At 38.5% G+C, this 23,060-nt stretch overlaps 1 protein-coding gene across 1 annotated transcript in view; it reads right to left on the reverse strand.

Moving 5' to 3' along the window:
• Positions 1 to 23,060, reverse strand: part of FGD6 (FYVE, RhoGEF and PH domain containing 6) — a 71,835-nt gene that overhangs the window by 16,089 nt on the left and 32,686 nt on the right. The window contains 11 exon segments of the mRNA XM_032689019.1: positions 1,997 to 2,076; positions 3,202 to 3,285; positions 4,940 to 4,994; positions 5,071 to 5,080; positions 5,474 to 5,549; positions 5,646 to 5,704; positions 8,580 to 8,630; positions 14,132 to 14,219; positions 14,891 to 15,036; positions 15,039 to 15,046; positions 15,837 to 15,988. Of these exon segments, the coding sequence (XP_032544910.1) occupies positions 1,997 to 2,076; positions 3,202 to 3,285; positions 4,940 to 4,994; positions 5,071 to 5,080; positions 5,474 to 5,549; positions 5,646 to 5,704; positions 8,580 to 8,630; positions 14,132 to 14,219; positions 14,891 to 15,036; positions 15,039 to 15,046; positions 15,837 to 15,988 (809 nt within the window).

Here is a 23,060-nt window from a genome sequence, read left to right on the forward strand (position 1 = left end):
CAGCTTAATCGCTCCCTTCTCTGCCTCATCTCCTAGGATCATTTCAGAATCTCTTCTTCAGAAGAGATTCTTTCTCTTCAGAATCTCTTATTGTTTGAAAAAAACACAGAAGTGAAAACCGTCTCCAGTGTCTTTAATACTAATTTGAACAGTTTTGCAATGGAGATTTTTACCACATGGGAGCCAAGAAGCTGTTAGAATGAGGCATCATTCAAAGAAGATGCAGCCTGTATTGACAAGATACAAATTCTCTTCACTTTCAGGATATTTATCAATAGGAACAACATAATTAATTGGAAAAAAATATATGCAAGCACCTGTTGCTGGTAGTTTTTTCAACTGTTTCCCTCTTACACCACAATAGGCCCAGTTCTGGTTACAGACAGAAAACAATCTGAAAACTGTCATTTACACCTGGGGCCCCCAGCACTTCCTTCTTGCCATGCAAATGCAACCTCCCTCTATCACTGTTGTGTAACTTAGGGCTCTTGCACACCCATAGCTTCCACCAAGTATAAAAATAATAGAGCTAAATGCTCTCCAAAGATGTAGCATCACTAAAAAAGAAAAAACAAATCAGAGCAGCCTTAGTTGGTAAAATGAGGTAAATTCCAGCAACTTCAAGGTCAAGACAAAAGCAAGTCACAAACCATGCTGAATTTGATTAAACTGTTGTATATAGGGGTTTTCCCCTACAAACCAGCACATATTTCACAGGAGTTGATTTTAATCTACCATTTAATCAGTTCCTCAAAAAGACAAGTCTATCCTGTTTTGTGGAAAATACGTAGCTTGTATTTCAAGATGATATTTTCAGAAGTTCCAATGATTTTTTGACAATTTTTTAAAACAACTGAATTAAAAGTGAAATGCTGTTTCAAGTCAAGCAGAGATAAATCCACACTGTCTACTGCCATCCCATAAATGTCTTCATGTATCCCGATGACATCCAGTCACCAAGGCATCTAAGCAGCACAGACCTGCTCATATTATACTGGAGCAGAATCATACCCTAAACCGTGAAATGCACCTTTTTTTTTTCCCAAGTGTGCAGAAGAGCTATAAAAAACATTTGAGTTTGTTAAGAAAGAAAAAATTCTCATTTCAAGTGTGTTGTTATAAATTACTCAGGCAATTGAGCTACTTCCTTTGGCAATTTTGACAATGTTAACCTTGGTCTACCCGTCAGCTACAGATACTGCTATCTTTATGCAGACATTCTCATGTTGGTATTTACAAGGTCACACAAAAAGCAGCAGTCTGCCCTTGCTCAGCCTTGCTAAACAAAGGAGAAAACATGTCTTTCTTTATTGGTATCAGCACTGTCACAAATGTCAAAACATATAAAACTTCAACTCAAGCACAGCAAAAACAACAATCCACAAAACCAGGCCTTTGCTAAAGGCATCTTGGTGAAGGTGACCAGAGCTACTCTGGTTTAGTGGCCATGTATCCTTTTGCTGCTACATGGAGAATTTGGTTTTCTGGTAAAGACAAGCACCATTGCAGTAATTGCTGCCATAATTTCAGGTTCACAAGATCTGTTTCCTGTTTCAATTGCAGTGTTATTTTAGCTAAAAGATCAGGATGACTTCTTCCAATTTATATCAGTAAGCAATAATAACATGAAAATTTATTGTTAAACTTCATATCCTGTCCTGTAGATGCAGTGACAGAGCATATCAGTAACTCTGGAAGAATAAAAAAATACTGAAAATCAAAGCCTAAAATTAATTTAATTGAAACCCTCTCAAGGAAAGGCAATGCAAGGATAATATTTCAATGTACGTGAAGTTTCTGAAAGTGTAGCTAAGCTGAAAAAGAGGAACCAAATGAGGGTTTTATTCACTCTGATTAACTGATTCCCTTTATTTTGTAATCACTCTAGCCAAGGGTAACTTTTCATTACATTAAGCGCAAAACAAGCTATAAAAAGCTTGCGTGGCCCATTTGAAACCACACAGTTTTAAAATCATTATCCATTTGGAAGACTTACCTCGCTGAAAGAATGAAGGATCTCTCTACGCTTTCAATGTTCAGTTCATTCTGATAGGCTTCCTGGGTTGGCTTTTTAACCTTCAGCCAAAAGAGAAAACTTTACATTCAAACTGAAATGGTACTTCTGTTGTTGCTTTAGTTTTACTTCCTGTAAAATCTCTTACATTTTTATTGCAGAAGGGGTACATTGGAGAGAAAATACTCAGAGAGAGAAGTCATACACCAGAGGGCCCAGCTACACCAAGATTACATGCAGCCCATCCTTTTATTTCACTGTAGTTCCACACAAACACTGGAGACATACAGGGGAATGAAGGTATCAGAGACCCTCACTGTGCTTCAACGTGCCCAGGCACGTTGCCCAATAAGCACCTCCTGCAACTGGGGAAAAAAAAAGGCACTGTTGCTGCTGCAGGACAAGATTTAGCCCACTGGTGTACCCCAGAGTGAGCAAGGCCTGCATCACCCTGTTGATCTTCCTGAGCTACCAAGTTTCAAACATAAGGAGGTTTAAAAGTCAAGAGTGGTTCTCAGTCACTACAAGACATCTGCTGGCAACAGAGATTTTGCAGCTCTGCCTGTGAAAGCTTGGACCTGGGTGCCAAATTGGCACTGCAGCTGAACTTGGTGATTTTTTCTGACAGGACCAAAGACAATGATTCCCAAGGCAATGGTTTGTTGTTCTCACTGTCATGTCAGACAGTGTGTGCATGTCCCTTATCGCTACACCCAGAGGGGCTCAGGGCTTCACTTTGATGCTTTTCACAAGGGCTCAGAAACAAAAGCCTTATCTTTCCTCAGAGTTAGCAAATCTTTATAAACCAGAGATTTGACCCACCACGAGTATATCATGCAAAGATGTCTAATCTCTGGTTGTGGGAAATAAAAAGCAGTTAAAAGGAAAAATCGAGGCAGTCTAAACAAAGTACAATACAAAAAATAAGTAGACAAACTATTTCAGAGTAGGATGACACTAGGTGAAATGCAGCTGAGATGATCCTGTGGCAACAGAGTTTTTTAGGGAAACCTAGATAGCAATCCCACAGGCCATATTATACAAGCAATGTTAAGCTTGTAGGATTGCTCTGGAATGCAAGCATATTTAATATCTCTTGCCAACAGTAAACATAGTTGTGTTTTGAAAATTTGAAGGCCTGAGTTCAGGTAGATTTGGAGAAAGACTCATTTTAACAAGTGACTCACCTTCATTCCAGCCAAGGACAACATATTGTTGAGTTTATACATCCCTGACTGGACTGGAGTAGTATATAACAGGGCATCATTGAACTGTAATACAGAAGCAGTGCTTTTTAGTGACTAAAGACTGTTAAAAGACAGGTAATTCAGATGCATTTTACTGGAAGTACAGAACTCCTACACCACTGAGATGAACTGTCCAGAAAGGCATCCTCTACTTCCTATTATTCCACTTAGAATCCAAGAAACATTTTCATGTATGAATTAGATAACAATAGGTATCTATTTATATCCTCCTTGTGTAAATACACATTTGGCACATGAGTAAACAGTGCAAAGATGTCAAAGAACAGGCTGTCAAAATGGACAAAAATATTTCTCATGTACACAGCCATATGATATAGCAAATTACTTTAAAGGGATATTAGAATTAACCATTCAAACAAACCAAAACAATCCAGAAACTTGGAGATAGAAGAATGGAGATTAGCAATTTATGATTAAAAGGACAAACTTAATTACACGTACCATGTGAATTTTACCAGTTTAAAGTGCATCTACTGTTTATTTCCTGTTCTACCAGACTCAGATTAATTCTGCACACTTACTGAACAGTTTACTAAGCCCTTTTTTTATTTTCTGTGCTTGCTCAACCCAGGATCCATACTTCATTTACTGGCACAAAACAGATGCCAAAACTGAAGTGTCTTGTAAGAGTTTTGCTAGTGATGTTTCTTTGCAAATAACCAAACGTTCAGGAGCTTATTAAATCTTCACAACATGATCAATGGAAATATCACTGCTCAAGTGTCTAAAGGTCACACTAGCCCGTACCAGTTATATCTAAAACAAACAAACACAACCAAAACTAAAACCCAAAACAAACAAACCCATTGCCCAAAAAACAAAACAAAGAAAATCCAAGCCACAGACACTCAAATTAGGCAACATGTAATTTGTGAAGTTCAGCTCAGGATAGCACCAGATTTTTGAGAGTATTATCATAACTGATTCCATGACTGCCTAGGGAAATATTTATTCATACTACAGTAACCACAAGAAGGTTTCAGCCAGGACTGTGGACCAACAATGTCATAAATTACACATGATAACAGCTGCTTTACTGTCTAAATAGAAGAGATAAACGAAAGGTTCAAGTGGAAACAGAAACTTCAGAGATGTACAGAAGTTTCAAAACAAAGCAGTAACAGAGACAGGAAGAGAACCCAGCACTTAACTTCCATCCTAGTGCCCTAGTCAGGATGCATGGGGACCATCCTGCAAGGGAAAAGGAGAGAGGAGGAGGGAGGAAGTGGGGAAGGAGAAAGGAGGAGAAGAGAGAGGGGGAAGGAGAAAGGAGGAAGAAGGGGGGCAGGGAGGGGAGGGAGGGAAGGGTGCAAAAGCAGTGCCAGAGTTCTAGGTTTCAAGACCTGGTACAGCTAAGTGGGATGGAGTAACTGTGTTCATTTCCTCACTACCACAGATAACATCTTCTCGTAAAAGCTCTCAGATTTTAAATAAGCGTTGTTCAAATAGTACATTTAGTGAGAAATGGTTTTCTACTAAAATTAGTGCATATGCCACAGATGATCTCTCTAAATTAGAACTAAATAAGTAGAACAGCAACAATTGGTCATTTTTTCTACTACTTGCAGTTATTAGTTACTTATGTTTACAGTGCAATGTTTCAACCACTTAAAATTACACTTGTATTAGACACACAGCAACATATACAACATCTTACCAAAAAAAACATTCGTGGCTGCATGACCTTCCGTGACAGCTTCATCAGTGTTCCCCTCTTTCAGAAAGACCTAGTAATTAAACAAAATTAAAAGCAGGTTTTTAGGGCAGAAGCCATGCAAATGAGCTGACTTCTTCATCACTATTATGATTATGATTATTATTACTACACTAGAGGTGCTGCAGAAGTTTTGGGATTCAAGGTTCCCTTTCTGAGGAAAGCCATTTATCCTTAGGTTTCTCTAAAAGCGAGTGTGAATGACTGCAGTACAGTTTTCCATACTGCACTTGAAACCACAACAAATACAAGGTTAAGCTTGAGGACAAAAACCTGCCTGCAAGATCTGGCAAGGTATCTAAAAAATGTCTAAAAAACACCCCACACACATGGAGAGGCAGTATTCACTTGACTGTTAGAACTGAATAATAAAGCAATGGACCATTTTTCTTCTTGGTATGTGCCAGCTCCAGTCCTTTGCTTACATATCATCCATGCTGCACTGCACTGCAATCTGCTGAATGCCATCTGGAGGACCTACCCTTCCTGGCTGTACGATCTCATGGTGTCCATTTAAACTGTATTGGATCTGCATGAGTTTCTGAAAGTTATCCTATGGGAAGAAAAAGCAGAAGATAAGTACTTGCCCTTGCATCTCTGACTTTTTTTTTCTTTTTTTAAGACCAGTTTCATAAGTCAAAATACTTACACCCTGCTTCATGATGTCATTGGCATGGTTTGCAACTTCTATGACAACAGCTAAAGCATCTGAAGGATGAAGAAATAATGCTTTGGTTATAGCGACTAGTTAGCATTGGTATTACGTAAAGCACAGGTATGATATTGCATTTCCACATAATTCCAAGATTTAAGGACCTGATTGTACAGTCACTGCATTCAGGAGCACTTCCCATAAATCCCAGAATCTTTCGATCATGGTTTAATAAATATGCTCTAGCAAGTCATTGCTTCAACTACAATGTCAATGATTTCTTACAGCTAATCAAAGCAGTCCACAAGCAAAAGTAAATCCCAGTTTCTCACACAACGAATTACTCTACTTACAGGAGAAAAGTTTACAGTATTTTAACAGAGACTCAGGAGAAAAGTTTACAAAATTTTAACAGAGACTATGTAGGGACTAAGTTTTTTCCATTTTACCCAACTGCCACCAGTGTTAGTCATGGAAGACCGCCTAGAAAAATTATACAAATCTCTGCCATTTCTTTCTTCTGCCTTTAGTTTTACTTCACCCTCAAGATACCAGTCAAATATCATGTGAACACAGTGAGTGTTCAGTCCAAGGATCCATCCAAGGATCTTATCCAAAAACCTGTAATTTACTTAAGTAAAAAAAAAGAGACTTATTGAGTTAAAAGCTAGGACAACTGTTCTGATAAAATGTAGTCTCTAAAGCATTTGGCACCTTCTTCTAAGTAATTCAAGTACACTAAGGCACTTCAAAGAAAGGACCTACCTTTGGTTAAAAATCCACAGAGAAGCATACCAAACCAGGTAAAAACAAAGCCTTAAGGTTTTTTTCCCAGGTAGTAATTAGTATTAGTACTGTAGAATGCATACACTTCCCTTATTGTTGAGTCATATTTGGAAAGAAAGCATGTTGAAAGAGATAGCTGTCTGAACTGAAAGGTTCAGAAGGTCATGAAGCCATATAAGAAACTAAACAGATGTGAACAAAAAGCTCATCCTAAGTCAATCTAAGAAGAATTTTTGTACAAGATTTTCATGAACCAAGGCAATGCAAGCACAGAAGTCAAACAGTTAAAATACACAGCAGATATCAAGCATTTGATCAAAATTTAAGTTTATATATAGATGTCATAGCATCAACTGAGCCTGCTGAAAAAGAACTGGTGGTCTCCTAGTAGGAAATATAAGAAATGTTGTGCTGGTTCAGGCAAAACACTCCCCAGCTCCCATCTGCATGGAATATGATGAAGGGAAATTTAGCTAAATTCATTAAGACAGAAATGAGTACCTGATTCTTTCTGTTATATGTTTCTTCATCTGTCAGTTATATCTATTAAAAACTTAAAATTTTACTCAGATTTCAAGGAAGATTGAAGAATTTTAGAGAAAATTAGAAAATTTTCTGTTTATTGAAGGGAAAGTTCCAGGATCTCAGGATCACTTACACAGCCAAGACTAAATGAATCTAAATAACAACATAAAATAATCTATAGGGATAAAGAGCATTCCACTTATACCACTTAGCTGAAGTAATGTATTTAAATGAAGGTTATCAAGAAGAATTGTGCTATTTTGGTATTTTTCCAAGAACAGTAACCACAACCAAGCCTAGTCTCCCTCTCCACTCCCCCCCCCAATGGAATTAAAGAACTAGGCAAAATCAGAACTAAGTTAAGCTTAATCATTACAAGAACTTGGCGAGTAAAGATTAGATTTTCTTTTCTTTACCCAAGTTCTAAGATAGACTATCAAGCATCTCAAATTAACACTCTTATTGTTACAACTAAGCTTCAGCTTTTATCTTTGATGTATGAAGGGAGAGAAAAACATTGTGGAAGGTACAACTACAAAAAATAGAGAAGTTGGAGAAATCACAAGAAAATGTAAAGTAAAATATATATTTAAGTTGCTCACTTTTCAAGTGGTCAACTATATAATGTGCAAGGCAAGCATTAGTTTGTTCACAGCCATAAGAAGTGCAAGATGAACTTAAAGAGTCATCGGTTAAAATATTTTTGGCTTCTATGTTCACCGTACTCAAACAAATATGTCTAAATGTCCCAAGAAGGACATTTACTCATATATTTTACAATATTGTATCAGCAGACAAAGCAAACTTGGCTCAGTGCATTGCAGGCACTCACTGAAGTCCAATCAACTACAACTGCACAATCCTCCTAAACATAATGGGCTTGAACAAATGTCACTAAAGAGCGAAATAAGTGACAGGGTCTCATGCAAATGAAACGGAAGCATTGACTGGGAGCATTTTTGTATTGCTAAGGCACACACTGCAGAAGGAAACAGCCTGAATGTGCACTGCATTTATATGCTTGAGTTAAACCAGTTTAATCCCACACTACTATGAAACGTGTGGTCCCGTCCTCTTCATCACCAACTATTCCTGCTCATTTCCTTTGATCTCCTTTCTCCTCACATGCAGGCAAACTTGTGTTAAGTCACCTGTGTTTGTGCAACTTGTGACAACTCAAACTGGAGAACTCCTCAGGTTAAATATAACTCAAGGCAGCTCCTTTATCTTGTTCACTCCTGCCACATGAACACTTGTTCTGGCACAAGCCAGAGAGAAGATGAGGCCAGAAAGGCTTATAGTTGGAGAGAGCAGCTGGTAGACAAGCTGCCTGTCATGAAAGGTCTACAGATGCAAGGACTGTCTCTTTCAATAGCAGTGCCCAAAATATCTGTTTAAGCTGTCTGGAGAACTTCACTCTTACCTCTTGGGTGAGCTGATATGACTGTCAGCTCCAGACTTTTTTGAAACACAAGCTTGCAATCTTTTAGTATCTCTGCTGAGAAACTTAGAACTAAATAGAAAACATTTCTATTACTGACTTAACATTTTGCAAGTGCTTAAAATCTGGAAACATTATCATAAGTACATAAGCTGTTTTTTCTTTAAATAGACATTTACCTTGAGTATCCCTATAGTCCGCAGATTCTTCTAAAAGATTCTTTAAATAATCTGTATAAAGAAAAAATAATATAGATATAGTTTTGTTAAATAAATAAACACCACCAAAAAGTAGTAAAAACACCTTTTTCCTGAAAATCTGCTTTTCAGGCAAATCCATGCCACAAAGATCTACTACCTAATCTTTTAAATGTGTCAAAGTAATAACAAAGTGAAACCCAGCATTTCCATAAAGAAAGTATGTCTTTATATTTGCTCAGTGAAGAGATGGCTATTGAAACAGTGGCTTTCTCCAATGACAAATGGCATGTTGTATATTATTCCAGAACAAAACAAGCAAGTGAAATAAGTTATATGTGCAATCACGTTTAAGCTGAAGGAAAAAATTTTGAAGATTATAGATATTTGCCTGAGCACCTAACTTGTTTATAGAAGTTAATAAAAAAAGTAGTCCATTACAGAAGATCTCATTATGATTAATATTTTTCAGTAATAAAAATAGTATATGCCCCTCAGTGTTCAAATAGGCATTTCTGGTTTTCCATTATAAATGTAATTCAACCACAAGATGGCACCCTCAATCCATTGAAGTCTTGGTAGTTTTTAAATCTATTTTACTTAGCATTTAAAATTAACTCCAAACGTATGACTATACAAAAAAAACCATTCCCTTTGAGTTTCCATCCCTAGTCGAGTTTCTAGTTCATCAAAAAGTGCAATACCCTGTCAAAGATTAATCTATATCCTCAGTAAAAAGTCAACTGTTTATTCTCTATACTCTACAACTTTGAACTGCTTAAAATTGAAAGCAACAAAACTAGAAACATTCAAAGAAATATATGTTAGGTTGATAAAAGCAACAAACTGATTTATAATTACCTTTTAAATGAGGTATTAAGGTTCTAGAGGATCTACTGAAAACTAACTATATGTAATCTAGCAAGCATTCAATTTTAGCTTCGCAGTTGTACAAGTTTCACGTAGGAGTGAAATAATTCAACTCCCACATGCTTGCCCTACCCAAATTCATTCTTTTATTCAAAAAGGATCAGGAGCCAATTGTTCCTTGCCTTCGTAAGATGTCTTGCTTCATGCATGCCCCTCAGAGATCGCTCAGTGTCTTGTAATCTTTTCCTTATGCACAGAATTAAAAGGGAATTATGAAACATGTTTCTGCAGCAGAATTGCTACAAAGAGTGAGAGAACCTGTCATGTTTAATGAAAGTTTTGAGAAAAACAGAACTACAAGAGAGAAACATTTGGCACTGAAATTTTATTTTTTGGCAGAGACCTAAGGGAGGATCCAAGGGAGAAGCTGAGCAGGTTGGAGTGAAGGAAGAGGAACCAGCTGGGAGGCGTGGACGGAGCACTGGGAGATCTGGCTGGCTGGGCCAGGGAACACCCACAGCTATCTACTCTCCTCAGAGTTCTGCCGGATCATTAGCAGGCCCTGGATAATGTCTGATCTTTTAAGACGTCTGACATGGCACCAAGACTTCTCCAGCTACACTCCATTAATATTGCATCTTCCTGTCCCTCAAGATCTCATGCTGTAGTAGCTAGCAGACATTCTAGTGCAATATTAGGTGGACATATTCCATTAAAAAAATGTAGTTAATCTTGCTTCACTTTGGGTTATGCTGGCAAGAATAGGGTTATGGGTTATGCTTGTGTAAGAGAAAAAAAAATTAACAGGAAGTATTTTGAAAAGAACTGAGAAGAATTCAGTTTTTAACTTGGTTTAACCTGTAGGAACCTGTCACAGATATGACACCAGCTGTCCTCTCCTGCCCTGCCTGCAGACAGGTACTCCCTCAAGTTGGAGCTGTGCCATGCTGCTGAGGCAGAACACTCTTGGGATTCCACCACAAAGCCAACAAATTAAAGCTTTAAAATTGCAACTTGATCTTCATTGGGGCCAGCACAAAGGACTCCAGCAGTAATCTCCCAGTGTAAAGAATGAGTCCCTACAGCTCATACAAAAATAAAAATAAACCTGCCAACCACATGCTCACCTCTTTGGGCTGAGAACAAGAGGTAAGGTGGGTATATTTCCCTCATCTGCAAATGTACAGCTGGTTCTCTAAGACACTGTCCCTAGTACATGGAGACATCCAATTTAATATCCAAAGTAATTGCAGTGGTAACTTAAAACCAGAGACCCAAGATGGGAACTAATTATTTCTTGGCATAGTCATGCTTTATGACATGTTCCCCAAAACAACACTTTACATCACTCAAAAACATTTTGGATGGGTATATTCTTGCATTTTAAATTATATAATCAGTGAATATAAGAGAGAAATTTAGAGATTTTAACATAACTGCACTAATTTAAAATTCTGCAGCTTTTGTATTGCAAGACTGGAGCCAATAAAACTGTAAAATCCTGAAAATTATAAGTAGCTAATTTTCATCGTAGTACTCTTTATGTGTATCTGGTAAGTGGACCTCAGTTCATAGCTAAAACTCAGCTTCAGAGAAGCATCAGAACAGATATTTTTAGTCTGTTCTGTGAATAAACACTGGAAATTGTGTGCTTGCAGCAGCTTTCTGGAGGTACTGGCATAAACTATGCAGACAAGCCAATTTCAAAGACATGAAAAACATTACAGAAAAATTTTGCAAAAATATTCCTAGATAAAATAAATACAGAAGACAGATATTAAGATGAAACAATATCTACCGGTTTAGCCAAAAAAATTTTCCCCTCTGAAGTGTGCTCTAGTTGTTCAGACTAGACAGATCTTAAGTATTCCTTCAGAAATTCATAATTCTGCCGGATACACCAAAACACAACAAAAATCAAAAAAAAAGGCACACAAGTACTGGTTTTGTGATGAACAAAATTTCCTTATGTTCTTCTTCTACCTGACAGCAACCAGCAATTCTCTCTTCTTGCTGGGGGGCAGTGACTATCACTTCTTCTCCTGATTAAAATTATCTTTTGCTTCATTAACTGCCTTTTCTCTTGGGTTGTCTAATTTAACTAAATTAAACTCAAAGCAATTGTTCCCCAGCACATAACTGGCCTTGAGTCTGACAATTCTATTTCCAACCTGAAAAGCAGCAGTGTGCCAAAGGCTTATTTTTCACCCCCCTCACTACATCCCAGTTAAGTATAATAAAAGACACTCTCTCTGCCAACCTTGTGTTGGGAAGAGAGAATAGAGACTTATCCTATGGCAATCAAGAACCTGTTCATATAGCACAGTCTCAAGTCATCTACTCAAATCTTTTTGAGAAAAGAGAATCACCTCTCCTTCATTTCTATATGAAATCTCTGAAAACCCATCTGATCTTTGCTGTATAGAGCTTGGGGCCAGCATGTGAAGAAGTGGAAGTCCACTTACTGGACTGGAGAAGCTGTATAATTAAAGAGAAACACTGCTGAGCCTTGCCTTTCCTTGACTGATTTATGAGCCCACCTGCTCCTGCTTTGGTTAGCACAAAAGTAACTCCACTTCAAAGCACAGCAACAATCTCGCGACGTGACCGAGTAGCAGCAGGTTACCAGTACAAAGCTGTCCCACTGACACAGAACATGTAAATAGGAAGAAATCCCCGCTGACTTAGGCCTGACAGCTTCATTTCCTGGATTATTTTCACTCCTGCTCTGACCCTCCTCCCCCAGTTCCCCACTGTCTTCAGCCTGGGCAGCTGCTCCATCACTGCCTCTCGCCCACTGCAACAAAAGAGATACGAGTGTTTTGCATCCCCCCATATTCATACAGCACAAGTTTATACAGGCATTGCTCAAAATTACACAGAGCTGTTGGAAGGTAACAAAGCAGATGGGTCATCCACAGAGATATGGAAGAGTGAGAATCTCAAGGACAACAGACGTGTGCATAGATTGAACAGGCTGAAAATTAAACAGATCCAAAATTACACTCTCCAGCCCCAGCACAATTAAATTCTGGTCTGACGTCCTTTATTGCTTACATAGAAAAAGAGAAAATCCCTTTTCTAAATCCATCACCAGCATGGCATCCCCCCATTCCTTTCAGTAGCATTTACAGGTGTATTTAAAGCTGGGCAGCCACAGTAAGGTCTGCAGACTGGGGGACACCCACAACAACCCTCCATCAACACAGAATGAGGTTTTTTTAGGGTCTAAAACAGCTTGTTCCAGCCACAGTGACAGCTAATGATCACAAAGAATTCCCCTTCAACATCTGAGTTTTGTTTCAGTGCCATTAATCCCTGACATCTCTCGCTTGCTGTGTATATTGACACTGGCATTTGCTCTATTTTGATCCTCTGTTCAACCTTTTCAATTAAACCTTTGAACTTATCCAAAGCTCTCCTGATTTTGAAGTGTATAACAAGCCTATACCATGTCCTAAGTCAATATCCTTTTAAAATAAAGCAGCTCCCCAAATGCCATTTTAATCGTTTAATTTATCAGTTAAGAGTCATTAAGATTTTCACCCTATAAAGTATTCCATTTAAGGAGTTTTCCCCCTTTTTTCAACACCTGTGAGTTTAATGAGATGATTAAAATGAAACAGTCACTGTTAATAACTTGGTAACTGCTGCTTAACACTTTAGTCTGTATCTCCCACAGCATCACTAGTCTAAGTACTTGCTGGGGAAATGCCAACGAGCTGTTACAGAGCCAAAAAAAAAAGGTCACAGAGCATTTTATTTTGCAGTTACTACATAAACAGAGGCTATTTTTAAATTGCTCATCAAGAAGCAATGGCTCTACAAAAACAATGCCTTAAGTATTTCCAAATCCTTACAGGAGCCATCCCCCTCTTACAACAAACCATCTCAAAATACTTCACAAAGGAGGCCTCTGTCACTGCCCTCCCCTTACAGACAGAAAAACCCACTGCATCATGGAGAAGACTTGCTCAAGGTCACCCAAACATGCCAGTGCCAGAGCAGGGTACAGAGCCCAGATTTCCTAGTCCCAAATCAGCTCCTTAGCGTACAATGCCCCCGTAACAAGCCTTAAGCACTTGTAAATGTACACTAAAAACATGTGTTCTGCCTTTAAAACAGAATGGATTTTACAGTCAAAACACCTGGGTGGGGGAGAAACCGAGAAGCTACTACCAGAAGTTCACAGCTGCATAGACATCTTTCTTCTCCTACTCCGATTTTCCATACTGCCTTTTTCATTCGTTAAAGAAGAAAAATCACCCATCAGCACCCCCCCCAAAAAAAAGGAAAACCCAAAGCAAAACAGAAGCATTCTGACCCTTAAGGAAATGACAGGCTTCTATTACGACAGAAACAAAAACCACCCACAGATTTCATGTTTTCCATGTGCTGCTAAATGTACCATCAGAACACAACCACGGTGTTAGAAATATTAGCACCTTGCCTGTGTATCTTATCTCAATCAATATTAACAACGAAAGCCTCTAAACCCATGCCATGTTTTAAAAAGAGCTGCATATATTGTGCCATGTTTTTTAAAAAGCCTCACATATCCAAAGTCAGATTAAACATGCTTACAGATGGGTACAACTGCCTGAAACAGTTTCCTGGGGCATGTGAAGACTGGCTTGTTCAGCCTGACAAGAGCTTGACTGTACCTGTCAACAGGAGCCTGTATTGGGGAATCCTCTGAACTGGCTTGAGCAGATAGTGCTTGAGGGCCAGACTAGCACAGCGAGGGCTCATCTGAAAGAAACATGCAAAAATAATGATTCCATGGCCGTCAAAGGCTCCGGCAAAAGAAAACATGCCTAAAACACACTACTGATTATATTGGATAAGATTTATCATTAAGAAGGTGACCACCAGTGTTAAACCACCACACCAGTGTTAAACACCACACTACAGAGCAAGCATTGCTGTGTAGAAGACTGCATGCAAACTGACCTCATGAGTTAAAATATATCAGTAAGCGCTCATATGCTGTGGATTCAAAACAGGTGCTTTGACTTAGGAAGATGAGAGGTAAAACTTTCCAGAAATAAAGGAAACAGGGTGGCAAGGGCAACATGCTCCTTTGTGATCCCTTCAGTGTTCATTAGGCAAAAAGGCAGAGAAGACAGGAGTGCTCACTGCAGAAGTTTTAATTAATCCACACTTCTAAAGACGACACAGAATTAAAAGATCCATGCTTCAAAAATGCTAATTATCTTGAATTTGCATTCAAAACAATGCGAATCTGAAACACCAAGTCCTTAAAAAAGCCTCCTGTATTCTTCATGTCTCAATCCAAGACTGCAGCAAAAAAACCCACCACCAAAACACAAAAAATTGAGGACAGTTTCTAAAGCCTTGTGGAGGATCACAATTGCTAAAAAGTCACAAAACAGGATATATCTTACAAAAGAATACAATACCTCGAAGTCTTTGACTACTGAAGCAAACCCTGCATTCTTCTTACACTGTTCATCTAATAATGCAACATTTTTTACAAATTCTTTGATGTAAGTTGAATACATCTTTAGGTAGGGACCCTTTTTAACAAATATATCAGCAATTCTTGATGTTCAAGCCTAGAAATAGAAACAAAAAGGCGCAGTTAGAGCTAAAAATAGTGCACATCTTAACCCTACAGCAAACCCTACTCCCTTCAGAGTAAGATGTGCTAGTTTATGTTCTGAACAAAGCTTACAGTGCAGCAGATAGGCACCCATCTCAGTAGCTACTCTGGAAAACTTTATTAGCATGCGTCAACACACTAGGTTAGATGACAACCACTTAACACACAGTCTTTTTTAAATGGTCTTGAACTGTTTGAACACTTCAGTACAAGGTTGATTTCTGAGGAAATGGATCTTCAAATTTAACAGCAAGTCTTTACCCATTCCAGTGCCTTTGTCAGTAGGTTTTGTATTGCTGATTTGGATTCACCCACCACAGTAACTGAGAATGGACTTCAAGGCGATTGTGGCTGTCAGTCAGTGCTGTTTCTGATCAGTAGATCTAAACTACCTCTAAAATGTGAACTAGTCTTCAGGACAGCCTCCTTTTCCCCTAATGAAATCAGTGCACTTACCATGCTCATACAAGGACCAGACCTTTCAATTAAAAATAAAATTTTAAATAAAAAGTGTGGTTGCTACGAAAATGTATTGGCATGCCTTGTGGACCTTTGTATACATCTAAATGGCAAACAAGCACATCTAAATGAAAAATAATCTCCTATATTTTCAAAGTAAATTCTGTCATTTAAGAAGGCACGTAAAACATAAACAAGAGTCAAGCCACGATCACATGGAGTCACATAAGCACCACAGATAAATTTCAACATCAAAGGAGTGGTATCCCTTTATTGATAGTCACCAGTGAGATAATCGCTCCTCCAGTTCCCTCAGGAGGTCCCGATTGAGTTCGTAGAGCTGAGGTAGGTAATAGAGGATCTGATTCAGGATCCTGTCCTCAATCACTGGCTTTCCAAGCTGCCTAGAGGCATGCGCCACAGCATCCCGGAAATCCTGCCAGAGTACAAAGAGGACAGAAACCCCCCTTGCCATGAGTGAACAGCCTTCAAAGCACCAACACAAAGAGCACAATGGAGTTCTCATTGCAGACATTCCAGGCGCTGCTCCCTATTACCAAAGGCAAGGCGGGTACCATCTGGGTTATGTTTCCCTGCAGCTTCAATTTACTCCCCTGGGATTGCCTTAATCCCTTTGGTTTAACACTGGAGCTTTACTTTCTTGCTCCTGTATGCATAATATAGAAGTTTTCATTATTTTTACAACATACCCTTAAGAAATGTGCTGGTATTACATATGAGGAAACCAAGGAGAGATAAACAAAGCTTGTATCTGCAAGGTGGTTGGCAGCCTTGAGTGTCTTCGTGCAAATATGTAAGTCAAAAAGCAAAACTGTTATATCACTAATATGATCATAGTATCATACTTAAAAATCACAGTAGTGTTCATAAGTCATCTACAAATGCCATTTTGGAAGATGTTCCTTGTGGACAAAACGTAGGGTTACAAAAAATTACTATATGTAGCAGCTCTTCTATATACAGGAAAATTAACATCTAACAAAAAGATACTGTAATAACATATGGGAACCATGAGATTTCAAATGTTAGCAATGATCAAAACTAACACCGGTATCTTCCAAACATTCAGAGGGAGAAGGAAAACCCTGTTTACTCTTGAAGAATCTTATAGCATTTTTATGCTAAAACCATCCCCCTACAGGACAGAGATGAGGCTGGTTGATCCTTATTAAACTATTCAGAACTAAAATCTTGGCCCCACACGAGTCCGCATGGCCAGGATTGAAACTCAGTATCTATTACACGAGGTATTTTCTCTATTTACATGCAAACAAAACTTCCAAAAAGGTTAGAATTTAGCATTTCACTTGAAAAACAACACTGTTGAAACTGACAAAAAAGAAAATACAAATTAGGTGGCATCATGTCTCACCTGAATTTGGGCAACAGCGGACAAAAGAGAATCAATACATAATGGCTCTTTCTGAATTTGTGGTTAATGAAACCTGGTAGCACATGCACAATTCTCTTGGTATCCTGAAAAAGGTGACCATCAACACACTTTTAAGTACAATGATGAGTTACATTTTAAATGTGCATGGGGTCCACACCTGCCTTTGAAAATCTGTAGTGTCCTCGGGTTGGGGGCAGGGGGGTGGAATTAATCCCCCCTTTTCCTTCTCCTCAGGTCTATTACTACCAGTCTTACTAGCTATCTCATCCATACAGCATCTGGCACTATTTAGGGTCCCTCAAACTTAAACCTCAACTTTCCCTGCTCTCTCTCCTCATTATGTCAGCTCTGGGCAGCATGAGCTCCAGACACACTTTCTTGCTTTGTGACCCTCTGGGTCACGAAGGCTGTGGCTGGGCAGTTCTGGCAAGAAACTGAAAGGAGATACAGGGCACTGGCTGTGCTAGGGGAAGGCTGAGAACTAAATGCAAGGGAGTTAAAAAACAGATGGCATTATTCATATGGAAATGTTCTGTTTTACATCCTCTGTGCAGACTAGTGACACATAGGTTAACTACCAGCTGCATCTTATGGGTTTTTCTGACCCTAGGGCATTGCTTAACACTGAAATGATACATGGAATTACAATGGCAAAAGCTCAAATGAGGCATTCTGGAGAGCTTCATGCAAAATGCATCATCATATTATGATAATTTTCTCCTCGCCCCTTCCCCCCAAACACACGCACATACAATATACTGTATGTACTCTGCCATAGGATGAAACAAGAATGTTGTCTGAATGTCATAAGACTACTTGCATGATGAAAAGAAAAGCATTTTGTCTGTACAGTAATCAACAACCCAGGCTTTCCCCTGACCAAACAATAAAAGGAGAGCAGGGAGCCAGGTTTAAGCACTAGATAACGCAGGAATGTCATCTGTAGTTAAGAGCATTTATTTAACTTCTAGATACAGCATTCAAAGAGTCTGCAGGGTGTTTTCCAAACACAGATTTGGTTTTTCAACTAGCTTGATCCAAAGTCCATCAGCTTCATCAGGGTTTAGATCATGCCATGAAAGGCTCTATCATTAAAACAGCCAACCAAAACTTTGCTTCATCACCCCCTCTGCCCCCTTCCACAACTGAGTAAACTGAGGAAGCCTTGCAGAGAGGAAATGCAGGGAAGAAAGATAACATGAAGCTTTCAAATTACGTGAACCAGCTTGTGAAACAACAAGAGGTAAACTTCTTTTTTTTTTTTTTTTTTAATTATCAAGTCTTCACTACTGACTATGCATTTGTCATTGTAATCATATTAAGATTTATTTTTAACCTGGCAGTGGGTGTGAAGTAACTGTCATGCCAAGTTCATCTTGAGATAAACTTAAGAGTTGAAAGCAGAGAGCACATGCCTCGGGATTGGGGGTGGGAAAAGTCAAACAAATGTAACAAGGCTGGAGTTAACAGTGTTTACACTTGAAGGTACTGGCCTTCTGAGAAAGTAATTTCTTATCCAAAATGACAAAACATAGAACAGGTCTGTTTTAATTACCCGATGTAAAAAATGTTAACTTACAAAGTAAACCCTGAATTTTCACTCCAAAGGGTGGAAGGTATTCAGATGACAACTTTTTAGATGAATGACTTACAAATTAGAAATTGCAGTAAAAGTAATTGAAAGCACCAGAACCTAGCTCCTTCTAAAACTAAATCTGTTCACTGCTAAATTAAAACAGAATTGTTCTTACAAATAATATATACATTGCTCTGATATCTATATATGCCTGGGTGAAGTGATTTACATTGCAAACATATTTAGCACATAGTTGTATATAACACTGCTGAAAAGCATTGCTTTCATCGGTCTGTTCAAAGACAATCACCTAGGTTGTCCTAGAAATTATTCTGTTTGAAGCACTGCAGCAATTCATTACAGTGAATTTTAAAGAGACTTTCTAATTGAAAATGAGCCTTTCAAATATTACTATCTTATTAATTAAAAAACCTCCAACCAACCAACACAACCCCAGCTTGCCTCACTTTGGAACTACTGTGCTCATTTCACTGAAAAAACCTTTGCAACTCTAGACAAGTTTCATATGCTGCATGACAAAACCCAGAATATTATGCTAGTTATACTGAATCATCTCAGCTTTTTACCAGGATGATTTTTTCCTTTTAAAAGAGGAGGGGCTATTGTACACTTTCTGAAATGCTCGTTTACAGTTTCTACATTATATTCTGGTCCAATAATAATCTTATGATACCACGTTTTACTGCTTAGGTAAAGGTAATTGTCTTCACACAGCTACTTCCAGAGGACACCACCCATCACCACCCCTGGGAAGAATATTCTTTCCAAACCAGAAACAGTTTTAGTTTATCCTAGACTGAGATAGCATCCTGCTGGCTACTTGTCCATTTGAAAATCTAGTCTAGGCATATTAAGGGCTTCTGAGTACATAATGCTGCCGAATTACTGCAGATATAACACTTCTAACCTGAAAACGTTTGGAGAATTTTATTTATCCTATTAGTATGCACTCCCCCTAGAGCTGTGCAGTATTTGAGAAGGATACCACCATCACTGCTTGTGTTTCCTCCCACCTCTCCTTCAATGCAGCTTCCTTAAATAAGCAAAGTGCCGTGATATCTGAAATAATTCTGACCCTGTTGTGAATCATACGCGGTCAGCACTTCCCCTCTGCAAAGGTCCTGACTCACAACCCCTCCCAGTTCTTTCCACTGGAGGATTCCCAGCCCACAGCAAAGCGACCTACCCACATCAGTCTAAGGAGCAAAGGAACAAGTTTAGTTGTAAACCAAGAGGTATAGAGCAGACTACACCCTCCCTCACCTGCTGGCTGGGTTAAATGAACCTTCGGGTATCTAACAGCTGAATGCACGTAATTTCAAACGGATGAAATTAAAACTTCTTGGAAATTTAACAGGAGGAGAAAGTACTACATGATCTAAACATGGTCACGTATTTTCCTAAGTCTTCAACCAACACTCATCTTGGACCTGTTATCTCAAAAAATACCATCAGCAAAATAAAAATAAGTCATAATCCCTTCCGCTGAGGTACAACTTCCAGCTAAATGCACCTGCAGATAGCTCAAACATCAGTTTAATTTAAGGAAAAAAAGTATGTTTGCACTTGGATGCTTTTCAAGGAAAACACACACACACAGAAATCCTATGGGGAGTGAGGAGAGAAGGGGAAGATGTTTCACGCTCTGGGGAACAGCCAGGCTGCTAGATATGACAAACTGTAAACATGACTGCTTAAGAATACAGCTACAGATTTCCCAAATACAGTATTTAAAACATAAATAGGCACTCCTAACGAGAGTCAGACTATTAGCTAAGTTAAACTACAGCAACTATAGTTAATGAAGACTATGACTAAGTGTGGATTGAGACATTTTTCAAACATATGAGATTACTTCTGGAAAGGTGCCAAGTAGTTTCATGCATTTTTTTCTCAGGTAGTAAAATAATTTATAAGTCTTTAACAACATAAGATAGTTAATTTTTTACAACAATCAATGATTTGACCGTGGCATTTTCCCAGAATGTTATTTCAGGGAATAGGCTGGGTAGTAGAACAATGTTTCCTTCTAAACCTAAACTATTTCATTAGTCTTCTTGATAAGAAGTTGCAACTCATTGTCAAATACCCTAATCAGCAATTCTAAAGCACTTCAGAGACTAAAAATTTGTCGACATATTCACCTCAGACTGGTCAAGTATTGGAATTTTACAGATGGAGAAAAAGAAGTTGGAGGTTGAGAGAATTTTTCACAGCCAAACAGTAGGTCAGTTGTAAGCCAGGACCAGAGGTCAGAACTTCCTTTGCTCCAAAGTCCATAGCTATTAATTTTTTTAATCTATATTTTCATCACATTCTTTTTCCAAATTTACTACGAATTATTTTTTACAATATTTGGCTATAATATACAAAAATACAAGTTTATATATATATAGACAGATTATAGATGTATATAGTTTTTATAGAGAGAATTTTGCAATTGTCTTCTGAAAAATGGAAACGCTAAATCAGAATTTTTCGCTCTTCTAAGTGCATCTGGAAGGACACACAGTAGAAAAAAAAAAAAGACGCTCAACCTCTTATCTGCCTTTTCCCAGAAGAGGCTGATCTTGTGGCTGCAGAAACGATAAGAGGTGCCTCCTGACAGCTCCTACTTACTTGGTCTGAGTGTTCTAATATGGACAGAACAGAGGTCTAAGCCAGAAGCACAGATTTAAAGGCTCATGCAAAAGCCCACAGGCCTAAGTTTTTCTTTTCATACAGCAAAAAATTATACACTAAGCCTTGAAGTGAAGGAGTCATTCCAAAAAAGCAAGTCTTCTGCTGGACCAGAAGCCTTGCTGCTTATATCATCACAGCAGGGAAGAAACAAAATTGAAAACGTTGGAATAACAACAGGATTTGCAGGTTTTGGCAAAAGAACAAAATTCAGACCAAAAAAAGAGACAACAAATAAGCCAGGCAGCTTACCCTTAGGGCACCAGGGTGCTGCTGAGGAGGTCCTCTCATTTGTGCAAAGCTAACAATTTCTAGAGAATGCCACAACAAAAAAGCACAAAGGGCACCAACACTGCCTTACTCCTTTTCCAGGAACACCAGGTGTTTTTTTGGGCAGAGAGCAACTTCTATGTCAATTTTGCTTTACAGCCAGTTCACTGTTTCTTTTTTCTGTGAGTGCCCTTAGGGAAGGAACAGCACTTCTATCTTCTCAACCCTTTTTTACCCCCAGGGGACCATGCATGAACCATCTCACGAAGACGCATACAGAAGAGCTCATTTAATTTAACCCCCTTTGTTTTCAGGAGTTTCCAAAAGCATTTCACTGGAATCTTGTCCCCTGAAAGAGCATTACATCTAATGTTTGATTACACCCTCAAGCAATCCCATCACCAAGTCTGTTTGATAGAGTGTGGAAAGCCAGATGAGTCCCTTATCTCTGTTATGACCAGCTTATTTAGTATTTATAGAAGTGTCTTCAAGTGATTTTTAATTTTCTCTAGACTTTTCTAGTATGTCTTCAACAGAAGCAGTCAGATGAACTTACAGTGTGCAACAGTGTCTGCATATGCCAGCACCCTGGTATCTTGAAGAGTTGCTCCACCTAACTTGACTTTGTCAATATAAAAGAAAAAATGCTAAAAAAACCCCAATGGTACTTGTAAGAAGTTTGCAATCACGTTCTCACCTTCTCAACTGCTTTAGGCTCCACTTCTAAGGCTCTAAGTCGTAGCAAATTAAAAACCTTTTTCTTACATCAACAGTCCTATTCCTTGGCTCTGTTAAATGCCATGAGCTGCATTTAACTGGCTTTGGTAAAACAGACTGAGGAGAATAGTATTAATTTCATATCACTGTGAATGGAATTAGTTGCTAAATGACTAATAGATGGGTCAGAAGGTATAACAGAACATCCCCTGACCAGCTAAATCTTTACTATGGGTAAAACAACCCAGCCTAGGGACAATCTAAGTTCTAATTCTAGAAATTTGTCAGATTGCTTGACTGGCAGTTTGTAATTCTGACACTGAATCTAGTAAGCCAAAGTGGTTCAGCAGACATGAAATCTACAGGATAGTTTTATCAACATTAAAATATCATCCATAAGAAATATATTATTAAATTTAACAGATTTAATAACATCTGTGACAAACATACACAAATCCCCAGGCATACCACTCTGTGGAAATAAAAAAAAACATGTTTCTGCAACCTTTCTCAGCAATGGCAATTTTATTTGATTAAGAACCATCCACACAGAGCCTAAAAACCAGTATAACAAGGACACTCATCAAGGTTCCCGCTGCAGTCCAACCAACAAGTTGAGGACAAAGTATTTCCTCAACTTCTAGCCTAGCATCCTCTCTGTTAGACCAGGCTGAATACATGTTGATTGTTATTGTTAGCCAATAAAAACATTCTAATAGCTTTTATTTGGCAGCTAGGAACTAGCACACTGTCATGAATAGAGTTGCAAGTTATCCATTAAAGGAAAAGCAAAACACATCCTACACCACTGCACTTCTACACTGTGAGGAC

Source organism: Chiroxiphia lanceolata, chromosome 5 (genome assembly GCF_009829145.1).
Source record: "Chiroxiphia lanceolata isolate bChiLan1 chromosome 5, bChiLan1.pri, whole genome shotgun sequence".
Lineage (NCBI taxonomy): Eukaryota > Metazoa > Chordata > Aves > Passeriformes > Pipridae > Chiroxiphia > Chiroxiphia lanceolata.